At 41.4% G+C, this 12545-nt stretch overlaps 1 protein-coding gene across 1 annotated transcript in view; it reads right to left on the reverse strand.

Moving 5' to 3' along the window:
* Positions 1-2545: 2545 nt before the first annotated feature.
* The window catches only part of MTTP (microsomal triglyceride transfer protein), a 28450-nt gene continuing 18450 nt past the window's right edge, over positions 2546-12545 (reverse strand). Inside the window, exons 12-18 of the mRNA XM_009885512.1 lie at positions 11462-11673; positions 10732-10829; positions 10509-10630; positions 9487-9714; positions 4368-4492; positions 3881-4051; positions 2546-2954 (exon numbers count right to left, since the gene is read on the reverse strand). Coding sequence (XP_009883814.1) covers positions 2786-2954; positions 3881-4051; positions 4368-4492; positions 9487-9714; positions 10509-10630; positions 10732-10829; positions 11462-11673 — 1125 coding nt within the window. The 3' untranslated portion in view covers positions 2546-2785. The remainder of the gene's footprint in view (positions 2955-3880; positions 4052-4367; positions 4493-9486; positions 9715-10508; positions 10631-10731; positions 10830-11461; positions 11674-12545) is intronic.

Genomic DNA, 12545 nt, shown 5'->3' on the forward strand with positions numbered 1-12545 from the left:
CACGTGAAAGAGGAGCAAACCTGGCGTCCTTGGCTCGATACTGCGCAATAGCCAGATTATCTTTCGTAATTGGAAAATGTTTTATGTTACATTATTTTTATTTGCCAAAGGGCCCCGTTTTACAGGCACGCACTCAGAAGGTTCTTAGATTTGATAAATTTGCTTTTTTAAAAGTGAGTACTGATGTTACATTATTTTTATGTGCCAAAGGGCCCCGTTTTACAGGCATGCATTCAGAAGGTTCTTAGATTTGATAAATTTGGGAGTGGGTAAGCCTTGCAGTGGGTTGCTGATAGCAGACACAGATCATACAGGTACAAATTGCATTATCTATAACCTTTTTATTCTGATTTTGGGTTGTGAAGTCATGGGTGAGCCTGGCAGGCTGTTGATGCAAATTAGGATGTGGAGTTGAGGTCATCATCTGTTGTTATCTCAATTCTCTACGAGTGAAATAGTGATGATAGCTATGTCTTTGTGCCGCTCTTTGTCCACCTTCTATAATTAGGGTGTCAGATCACTGCAGGAGGAGACTGCCTCTTTCTAGGTGTGTGAATACTTAGCTCTGATCTTATTTTTGTTTTATATGACACAAACAGCACGTAGTAATAACAAATGTAAAAGCTTGTCTTCAGTTTCAGTTCCTAAAACCGTAGTGGAGGTATCAAACAATGTCTACAAAATAGAGGGTGCAGACTTTGCGTGTGGATATTGAGGGGAAGAGACAGCTTTGTGGGAGCCTTGCTGCAAGGAGGAGGACTGTGTTTGGGGAGAAGGAGGGGAGGTTTGGAAGGGAGGAAGGAGAAACTGCCCCTTGTTGAGGGAGGAGGAACGCCTGGGGATGGGATGTTGCATGAAATCTTCAGCAGAGGAGTGAAAGAGGGCATTTAAGGCTGAGGATCAGGAGCAGGTTTGCTGGCAGTGCTGGCCATGTTATTTTACAGGGTGGTACCACAGCCAGCAGGGTTGGTATCGCTTTGGCCTTATCTCTGGTAAGTGTCAACACTGAAGAGGGACACCTAGGTCTTACCTCTCCAAACAATTTGGGCAGGCACCTCCAGCATGTGGTGCATCCTGCTTGGGGTCCACACCACCCTCTGGAGATACCTCTGTCTCCTGATTAGAGGGGGAGCCCAGGACAAGTGGGTGTAAAACTTACATTATTGGTTCCTATGTGGTGGTAAATTAAAGGGTTCCTCTTGCCTCTATCAACACCATTCCCTCCCCAACAAGAGGCTTTCCCAACCCAGAAGGTAACAGATGAAAGCCAAGACTGTAAACAAAACAATTTTTTCACACTGTATTTTTACCTGTTTTATTTATGCTTTGACTAGAAGTATGTCAGCATTTTCAGGAAAGACAACAAGCAGACTGTTTCATCCCATTGATAGTTTGATTTTTGCAGATTTCTGCACTCTTGTTTTTTTACAACACACAAGAATTTTGAAGTTTTTTTATTCTCATAATACATTTTTTTTCATAACAATCTAAGAGTTTTTCCTGCCTGGTTTTGTGTGGGTTTTGTTTTTTTTTTTTAAAAAAACAATTGTTCCTGGCTTTTTATTTTACTTTTTTTGTGACCAGCACTCACGTACCTTGTCCTATAAAAATTAAATCAGATGGATCATGTCAGAGATCAGCTGAGCTGGGATGAAGTATATTCTTTCTTAATCTGCAATGCTGCTGTAAATGTAAAACTTTTTTTTTTTTTTTTTTTTTTTACACAGTTCCTATGAAGACACTGCTTGAACGAGCAAAAAGGTACAAGTCATTTTAATTAGAGGACTTGTGTGAGTAGTGATTACTTTTTGGTATTGAAATATGAGCCTAACTTACCTAGAAGACAATGTTCTGGCTCTGCACAGGCTTTGCTAGACTGTGCATTCAAAATGGATTTCTTTCAGGACCTTTTCCTTCATCATAGTTCAGAATGGCCTCAGTGGGTGCTCATTTTTTGAAATACACCTGCCTCGATTACACACAGTGACACAAATTTTCATGAGGCAACGTCGAAGAACAACCAGTGTTGGCTTAACTCTGCTCCTGGTGATAACTACAGAAATTATACCATTGATTTCAATGGGAACAGAATTAAGGCAACCGTAAGTATTTCTGGAAATGTTACCCCACATTTTTAATCAATTGTATTTAACTATAGCTGTTAATAAAAAACCCCAAAAGATAAATAATAATAATAATCAGGCTCTGTCTGCTTAAAAAAAGGGAAAACCCTTTAAATTCATGTAAAATAAACCCTGCTTTTTTTGTAAACTGGCAATACTGAGTAAGCAGGGATTCATGGTCCCATTTAGATGATAATTGAACTTGACTATTTGAATGAGGATTGGTCATAGGCCTAAAACACCTAAATACTTTAAAATATATCCATAAATAATCATTCTTTATACATCATAATTGTTCTTACTGCACATCAAAAACATGGACTTCTGTATTCCCCAAGAAAGAAAAATGGGTTATTTTTGCTTTTGGCATGAAAAAGTAAAAATAAAGAACTAGCACCACCCTTAAGGGAGTGCATGGAATATACCAAATTGGTCTTTATTTGCCATAGCTTTTTTTTTTTTTTTACAAAAGTCTTAAATATAGGTTAATATGTAAACACTGTGCACGCACTGAGAGGTTGATCCTGGCCTGTTGAAATCAATGGCAAATTTCCCATTAACTGCAGTAGTGCAAGATCAAGCTCCAAGTTAGGACGGTACGTACAAGCCTAAGTCATTGAGGGAGCCATGGATTCAGGGAAGCAAAAGCTCAGGTGCTCGTTTCAAAACCAGTTGCTGGAGGAATCAGACTTGGCGCCGAAAACCTTCCTGCACATGTTGGAGTTCTCTTGATGGAGAGGGTATTCATTACCTGCCAACAGTTCTGCTTTCCCTCTCTTTGCAGTGTACCGTCTGCCAGATGGGAGACTTTCATACTTTGTCATGGAACGCCTGTAAAGACACAACATGGTGGTCTGGCATTACCAAATGTATGCAAAATCTGTACCCTGTATGTGAAGCTAGAGATGAACACTTTACATACAGAGGAGATTACACTTCCACAATCTGTAGGTATAATCAGAAGATGTTTTAGTATCTGCAGAACAACAGATACTGTTTTCTTAGGATTTCCTGGAGATCCTTGAGTTCTTTAATTCCTCTTAGGCTTACCATCTTTTGGATCAGAAAAGCCTAAATGGAAATCTGGCGCAGACTCGGCGAACATTGTTCCCCTTTGGTCTTAGCAAATAGGGATTAGGGGGGAGTAGTAAACTCAGCTTCTCACATGGCAATGCAATTACTACTCTTTGGCTACTGGAAAGCATCTTTTTTACCCTACTGCACAGTTGTTTAGTTTTCAGGAAAGTTGGTGTCTTAATAAAATATGATAGAGCACGATGGTTGCAAGAGCTTAACACATGAGGTACTTTTATTGACACTAGTAAATAGCAGATCACGAAGAAAACTTTCCACTTCAGCTAGTTTATGGCTATGCACTTACTCTCTCAACAGTGTAATAGAGAACTACTGTTGGCAAAGTTTCAGGTCACCATCAGAACTGATTGTACGCGAAGGGACGAGTGTCCTGACACTTCAGTTAATTTACTTGCAAAATCAAATTAGAAAATTAGACTAAAGTGCACATTCAGAGCCAGTTGTGATCTTCAAAAAGTCCTTTCTGAATCTCATGGATCAGGGACAGGGAAGAATGGGTTAGCAGAGAGATCGGTGTATGTAACAGCCTATGCAGCACCTGACTGCATTAGGCTGAAATTCGGCCTCTGTTGTTAACCTCTCATGGCTGTCAATACCAAAAGTTCTAGATTCAGTAGCTGGCTGGAAGGATGCCTCAGAAATTGTGTGCTCTTAGTTCTTACCTGAACGGAGACTCGACTCTGTCCATCTGCATACAGACTAAAAATGGGTACTGTGAAAACTGCACTGTGGAGATGAAGTCTAATGCCGTTTCTACTTCCAAAGTGGTTTCCATACCAGTTTTTACAAAGAAGGAATCCACCTCAGTGTTACCAGCTATAAACACGGCTACCCTGCAAATAAATGCAAGCATTACAATTAATTCAAAACACATCAAGAAAGAGGAAATTAAACTGCAAACAGTCCTACGATCCATACATTAAAACTGCTCTCAAAGGAGCCTGTTCTTCACGAAAAGGTATATAAATTCAGATGAGTCCAGTGGGAAATGGTATTACCCAGCTGGAAATGAGAAGAGAAGTAAAAGTGTTCTTCTGTGCCTGTAACTCATCTACAAGGTCTTTCATATTTAAATTCTTTTCAGTAGAACTACCGCGGCTCAGGAGCCTGAGCTCTCTACAGCTATAGCGCGCGCTGGGAGTATCTCACCGGTTCTTGACGTTGGTTTTGGATTCCCTGTACCACAGGCTGAACTCCATCCCTCCTGAGATGTCGATGGCCAGGCCGCCTAGGAACTCCGTGCTGGCCCTCGGCCCGGACTGCAGCTGAATCTCCTAGAGCCATCAGAAAGCACAGGTAAACCCCCGTTACTGAGTGCAGACCTGGTTTCCTCACTCCCTTTTGTATTGTGATCATGCCACTTGTCATTTTGCAGGAACAAAAAGGAATAGGTGGCTTTTCTGAAAGGGTGGACAAAACACCCCTGATGTACCTTGTCCCCTAGAAAATGGGATGAGGCTAAGGTGAGGTGCCTTGCATCCTTCCCCTCTCCCTTATGTGCCAGCTGGCGTAATTTCTGCAAGCAGTATCGCTGCAAGGGTGGAGGCTCTGCTGGCACTCCAGCTAAGTCAGATTAAACTCCTCGTTGGAGCCCCAGCAATGGTGCAGTGTGGTGTAGCTTCTTTAGCACACCGGCAGGCAGCCCCGTGCTGGCAGTAGGATGCAAAGCGCTGCAAGCAGTCGTGCAGTGTATAGTGGCTCTGAACCCACCGTATGGCAGGAATGACGTCTTCAGTGGCTGGGTGGCCAAACCCATAAACTAATGGGCACCTTAATTGCCACTGTGAATTTGCATTTAATGCATTTTCCATCAAGCGTACTCATGGCTTCTTGAAACCTCTATGGCTGGACTGGAAACCCATCACGTGGAGTCTGTTTCGGAAGTGATAATATCCCTAAGGGTCATGGCAGTTCATTACTTTTAAGTTTTGACACACAGCCAAGATTTTAAGGTTCACTCAGCCTGGCAATCTAACTCACTTTATATAGTTGTCCTGCTTCCCTAAGAACCAGTGGATTAACTCACTGTTTTAAAAGAGCCATTAATATGGGGAAAGTTAATTTTGATCATATTCCTCACGTACAGGACATTTCCTCCTCTCTCCCAGCTGGTTTTCACCCTCCTCCCAGGTTTCTGTGCCTGAGGTATTCTCAGCACCTGTAATGCTGCAGGAATCTGTAGGATGTGTGAATACTCAACTCCCTCCTCCTTTTTTGATGCCCAGGCACTTTAAAAGTCTCTTTTCTCTTCCTAGCTATTCATTAGCCCAGTGGTTCCAGCTAATGCCGTCCCAAGATTTAAGAAAGATGCAAGCAGAGACAGTCTGGCTTCCTAATCCCTGTAGCAAGGAGCAACATTTGGGGAGGTTTTTATTCAGAGCATTAAAGTTTTCCTGAGTTTTCCTGCTGCAATTGAGGACTTGGATAAGTATGGTGGCTATATATGGTTACTTTACCTTTTAGGGTAAATAACCAATCTCTGAAACAATCTTTTTGGCAGAACCAACTTGGCAGTCTGTTGCTGCTGAAGTGGGTTTCAGATTTAATATAAGAATGTAGTGGGCTGGCTGTGGCTCATAAATCCAGCATGCCCACAGCAAGTGTGGTCATATTGTGCTCTGATTTCTTATTTTCACACAAGTTAAAATCACAAGTTGGAATTGTGGTGTTTCTGAAATCAAAGGGAGTTTTTCTACTGACTGCAATGGGGCAAGAAATACTTTCCTTGTTGGGCTATTTAGGTGTGGAAATAAAGCTTGTTTTACTTTATTTTACTTTGCTTTTAATTTGGCCTGAATTGGTGGGTAGCTCTTGATGAGCAAGGAGGTAACAGTATACATTCTGGCAGAGACATGTACACACAACCAGAAGAGCAGATATTTTTAGATGTATTGTCAAATTGCACCTAATAATATTAGAGTGGGCTTGGTTTGCAAGGGCTGCACAGTTTAAGGCTTTAAAGGCTACCTAGAATTAAGTCAGCTTTGTCACTGAAGCCAGCAGAGAAGCTAAGGAGCACTTGTTTTGTGTTTTACGAGCTCATCTATTCCCTTATTTAGAGCTCAGTCCTGTCCTTCGTCTCATGTGCAAATCCAATCCAGGCTGATGGGAGGTGTAAATCACAGGGACCTGGCCTCTTCGGGAGCAGTATTTTCCTTTCCCTTCCTATTTTAAGCTTTGTATGTCATTTGCAGTGGAAAATGTGATCCAAAAGATCAGAACAGGCAGTTTGTTACTGTTTAAAATGCTGAATCACAGAATCACAGAATTTTCAGAGTTGGAAGGGACCTCTAGAGATCATCTAGTCCAACTCCCCTGCTAAAGCAGGATTGCCTGGAGCACATTACTCAGGACTGCATCCAGGCTGGTTTTGAAAATCTCCAGAGAAGGAGACTCCACAACCTCCCTGGGCAGCCTCTTCCAGTGTTCTGTCACCCTAACTGTAAAGAAGTTTTTCCGTGTGTTGGAAACATGCTATGTTTCAATAACAAAAAAGTTTCTGCACCGCACTGACAGGGCTACTGTAATGCAACGCAGAGACGACAGAAACAGGCACTTCTTTGGGAACTGGCTATCTTCCACTGGGGTCTGCCTTTCAAATGGTTTCTCTGACCTATTAATACAGTATTTAATTTCTCTGTGCTTCTGGCAGGTGTGTTGCCTAGGAGAAATATTAACACCACTGAACTTTAATGCAGGTGACTTAGGAGTCTCAAAAACAGTTTTATGAGAGCTGTTTATTTTATAGAGGGAATTATAGCTCCTGGAAGGTTATTCTTAGCCCTCAGACAACAGCGTGAGAACTGGCAACGACTGTAAAATACACTCTGATTTCAGTTTGCGGAGTTATGTGAGAAAAGATGTTACAGATGGTGGGCAGGAATGTAAGCTTTAGAAGCAACATTATTAACTTGGAAATCACCTCTCCAAAATGTGCCTAGTGTGGTTACTACAGTTATAAAGTTAATGAAAGGAAGCTATTTTCTGGGGGATGAAGTGTGGGGGTGTGGCATTATTTGGTAGATTTGACAGCACTTTGAGTACAAGTCTTTCTGTGCAAAATGATCCTTACAAACAGCAATGGGGAAGCTGAACTTTTCTAATATTTAAAAATCACCTATCTCAAAATTGGGCCGCACCAATGCAAAAATTGTCACCCAAATATTACATAAGTTCTTTTCTGACAAATCAATTGCCCCATTTTTAAGTTCCAGTCTTAGCTTCCAAGCCATCCTTTTGATGTTTGATCCCCACCGCGCTGTCTGTATCTTATGTTGGGTTTTCGCCTGTTCTGAAATCGCACTGTGGCCAGCTGTGGCACACTGAGTTTTGGCTTCATAGAATGGGCACTGTTTCCCATGCCTGGCTTTATTCTTTGAAAAAAGATAAATCTACATTTGGCTTGGTTGTCTACAGTATCAATTTGTAAAGGGGCTTATGTTCTGGGCAAGGCCCGTCCATGCTGGCCAGGGAAAGTGGAGGTAGTACTCAACTATTAAGAAACTAGATTAATTATGGCCCTCTTGCACTGTTTTTCCTCAGTTCCAGTGTTAGGCCATTCATACTTCTATTCTGACAGTGTCTTCTGGTACAGTTGTAATCACAGTTCAAGAACTTGACTGGTGAAAGCATTTCTAATGAAGCTTAACTGGGCTATGTGGAAGTGCCCAAATCATGTTGATGTTTCTGTTGGCCTGGAACATAGCTATAAAACCATTCTTAGAAAGATGCACCATGATTAAGAGGCAGCTCAGCCTAAAGCTGTTTTCAACAATGCCTTCGTGGGGTGTAGAGGTAAGAACAAGTGCCTTTTTGGTTGTGAACACACAATTTTGGTTGTGTCCGTTGCTTGAGTCTCAAAGAGCTTAGGCAGCACCTGTGCCAGTGGCAACCCAAGAGAGAAAGCAGGGTGGGATCCCATCTCATCACACTGCTGCCCAGGCTTCCAGAGAGTCAGTGACTGACTGAAAATATTACACCCTGATATTGTTAAAAATGGTATGCAGTCCCAGCCCTGTTGTGCCCCAGACTTTCGTGAGCTTCTCCAAAGATGAGGAGTGGGGAATCTGCTGGCTGACAGAGCTCTTGGGGTGCCCAGACAGCTGATTCATCCAGGGTATGTATGGAGCTTGGTGCATGCGCAGCAGTTGGAAATATTTAGTTCTGTAAACACCATGCTCATATGCTCAAGACTGGACATGATTATCTTTCTCACCTCTGCAGTCTGTTTGTTAAATAGGTCATGGTAAAGTTTTTGCCCATAATCTGCCTGTGAACTGTAAAGCATTGTTGGAATGAGCTTTAGTTCGCCAATTTGTGCACTACATGGGAAGCCCCCATTATAGAGGGGCTGAGCTGGGTTCAGGACAGGGACAGCTGTCATGTGCAGGGGGTGTTTCTGTGTAATTTTGATCAGAGTGGATTTTCTCATCATCTGCTTTTGGCATTTTCTTTTGCCAAGAATTAAAGGGGAAAAGTAAAAAGTAAAGTTCGAGCCTGCAGATGTTTCATGAGCTGAGTGCTGCTGTTAAATTCACGAGTTCTAAGGAGATCCCTGCTTGGGAAGAACAAAAATATCAAAACAAGTGCTGGCCCTGCACTTTCAGAGAGATGTCTAGATTTTCAGTCCTCCAATAATACATTGTGTGGCCAGTTAGGTTTGTACATGAGTCTATGTTTAAGCATAAAATTAACAGACCATTTGGGGTGACAGTTGCATAAAAATCGTGCCATCCTCATTTTAATTCCTGGGTTTGCCTAACAATAAGCATTTGAAATCTGGACCTCTTAGCATTGTTCCTTGAAGATTAGTTACCTGGGAAAGTTTGAATACTAGTGATTCATTCATTCAGTACCTTGCAGTTATTGCCTAATTGGATGTAAGGTCTCCGGACAGCTTGTGAAGAGGAAAACTTAAGTGGTCTCATGGGACAATACTGTATTACGAGTGGGAGGGGAGGCCATAGCTGATAGCAGTATGAGTTTTCTACAGGAAACTCAATTAGATTTGCTTTTATTCAGTGTTACTTTGTTATCTAGGATGATATGTGTTCTCACCTTTGTTCTAGATTGCTTTTCATGTAATTTTTTTCTGTTTTTTAATACCTGTGATTTTTCTATTGCCATAGTAAGAGAAGCCTATGTAAAGTTGATCAGGTTTATCAGCACTGAAAAGAGACAAAATAAGATGTCCTACAATAACAGTGTGGGGGAGAGAGCATCTGTGCTTAAGAGACAGAAAAAGAAGTAAACGGTGTGCTATTAGTACCTGTGAGTAATCTGTCAGGAGGATAAGTCCTTTCACCACGTTAATGGGATCTCCAGTTGCTGAGAACATTTTAGACATTAAATCACCATACCCTTGGAAAAATGTAACTGGCCTGAGTTGGACATCGAACAGAATGGCTGACATGCCAGCAAAGGAGTCCAGGTTTTCCTCGCCTTCATCAGGAGTTGCAGCTATTATGGACTCTAGACCTTGAGCTTCAATCACCACCTAAGAAGCAACAGTGATACAGAAGCAATGAAAAAAAACCTCTGCCTGATCCAGGCTGTTAACAATCCTACACATTTTCTTAACGTCTAAGAGCCCAACTCTTATTTACATAGTTGTAGGTGAAAAAGTATGAGGTTAAGACTTAAGGGAACTTAAGGTAGAGCAGCTAGAAAAATGGAAAATAAAATAACTCACAGCATGTGGGTTTTTTTTCCTTTAGATGCAGGCAGAATTTGCCCACATGCAGCTCACAATCCTGAACCTACTTTTCTTTCAAACAAATTTTTCTATATTCATATGACTACTTTCCACAGACATTTGGGAGGAAAACCAAAGATGTTCCACTGCACAATTTTTGCCTTGCAGAAATTCAGGAGGATTATAATATTGAAGGTACTTGCCAACATTAAGAAAGGGCCAGAATGGAGGCATCTCATTTAAATCTCTTGATTTGTACATTTAATCTACTCCTTTTATTTCCATTCTATGTTATACCTGAAACACAGGCTTAACTTTACAAGCTCACAAAGCTTCTATTGATAACATGAGATAAACAGCATAGGCTTTAACCAGAGACAGAACTTGATACATGATACATAAGAAAACACTTGTCTTTCACTTAGGGCAAATATGTGCCTCATTGACTATTGTGGGTTTCTTTTTTCCCTGTTATTGGCTTGTTCTCTGCCCAGTGCAGCAAATCTTATGGTCTTCGGCATTAGCTGAATTGCTTTAGAAGCTATAAGAAGAGGACTACATACTGGCTTAGTTTTTATACACAGTGTGGCAGTTACCTGGCTGGCATGAAGTTCAGCGTTTCTATCAAAAACGTGGATGTTCATGTTACTTCTCCTTAAAATGCCAGAGCCTGAATAGAGGATGTCAAGGCTGTATGTGGATGATACATCAGGACCACCTTAATTAAAAAAGAAAGAAAGTACCTGTGACTAAACTAGTGGATTAATCAAATCTCTGGGAATACAAACAGGGTTAAAAGGCAGTTTCATGGTTACATACGTGTAATATAGCCAGAGTAGGCAGAAGAAGAGCCCATCTTGGCGAAGCGATCATAGTTATGAGCACGCATGTCCTTCAGAACTTGCCGCACTGTTTTGCTGTGGCATTTCAAAACAAACAAACACACAGAGACACAAAAATGTTATGGTACCAAATATCTTACTATTCCGTAGAAATATCAGATTTGAGAGAGGGTGAATTTCCCAGTAGGAAAGAAGGTCTTCAAACCACTCACATTTTCCCACTAAAAATCTGCCCTAACCCGGAGGCTCCTTTCCTATTTCAGCTACTCTTTGCAGACATAGGTAGAATGGCAAGCAAAGGTCTTGCTTGAAAATTAATAGCGTTGAGAGGAAGAGATCTTTTGATTATTTTCGTTCTAGTGCTATGATGTTTAAAATTTTTCTGGTTCACTGGTTCTTAAAATATAAAAGCAAGGGTCCCACTGACAGAATTAAGACCAACAGATGACATTTCTTACAGTAATGCAAGTTAGATGCCTAATTCTTATTTGCACTTCTGAAAATGTGACTAGCTATTAAATGAAGGTAATTGAAATGCAGAGATTTATTCTAAAATATCAATACTTAAAAGTGGCACAAAAGTCAGGTGTCCTTTTATACTGTCCTTAATTTTTACAGTAGTAATTCAGGAGAACCTGTGTGTGTTCGTTGGGTTTCTGCAAAGGAGTAAGGATGAGCTGTATTTATTTATACTGAACTTAATGTACCTTGAAGGCATTTCAAAGTGAAGTATATCTTGGATCATGGAGAGCATGTACTTGTTCATTTCCAGGGACAGTTCACCAATGGAGAGCAGGATGTTTTTCACTTCCATGTAGGATGGGTTACTGTTTAAGATAATAGCAGCTGCAGTGGTTCGTACTGTCTTTTCGTGGACTTTATGATTCTGGTGGTATATCCTGTTCATTGTTTCCTTCACCTGGTCAGGAAACAGATTATTCAGTCAGTACTCACACAGATGACTGAGCAAAGTACAGCTTGGAATCTCGTTTATAATATCAGCTTAAGCTAGTACCATAGCTAAGGCTAATACATAAGGATATATTTTCAGCACCCTGTTTTTCATGGTCCTTTTGGAATGTACGAGACATGTATAGCTCAGCGACCACATGGGCAAGTGGGGCATCTGTTATGTTTTCTCTGCCGCAGTCCAAATAGTCTTCCACACTGACTTTCACAGCGGGGCTGTAAGTAAGTGGGAACACTAAGATCAAAATACTGTGGCAGTGGTAAGACCAAGAGACGGATTTCCTTGACTGTTTAGCAAATATGTACTTTTAAAATATCGAGAATCCTGCAATTTTAATTTTCTAGATAGTGCCTGTGGTGGCCTTGTGTCCCTGAGAAGGTTGTGACACATCTTTGTTACAGAGAAGTCTATGGAGAGCCGTGTAGCCCCACTGACAGAACAGCCTCTAGCATGCTCACTGCAGAGCAGCACCCTGACAGCCTCAGTCACAGCTGCCAGCAGTAGATATGAAATGGGATGCAGTGTAATGCAGCAGAGGCAGGACCTCATGTTCTGCTATTTTGTATGTCTTCTCTTATTCTTGGAGGCTGCAAGGTAAGATGCAGCTATTGTACCCTTCTCTTACTTCATGCATTCTCTCCGGCTATGTGAAAGAACAAGGATGAACAGTGGTTACGCAGGTGTTCAAGTATTCCTAATGTCTCCTGTACATCAAAGAGAAGGCAGTGCTCTTGTGAAGGGAGCCCAGTTTTCCCTGCAGACTGCCTGCCACCTTCGATGGCTGTGTGTGACTCTGGAGCCAAAGACTAACTAGCACTGGC

Source organism: Charadrius vociferus, unplaced genomic scaffold (genome assembly GCF_000708025.1).
Source record: "Charadrius vociferus isolate BGI_N301 unplaced genomic scaffold, ASM70802v2 scaffold55, whole genome shotgun sequence".
Classification (NCBI taxonomy): Eukaryota; Metazoa; Chordata; class Aves; order Charadriiformes; family Charadriidae; genus Charadrius; species Charadrius vociferus.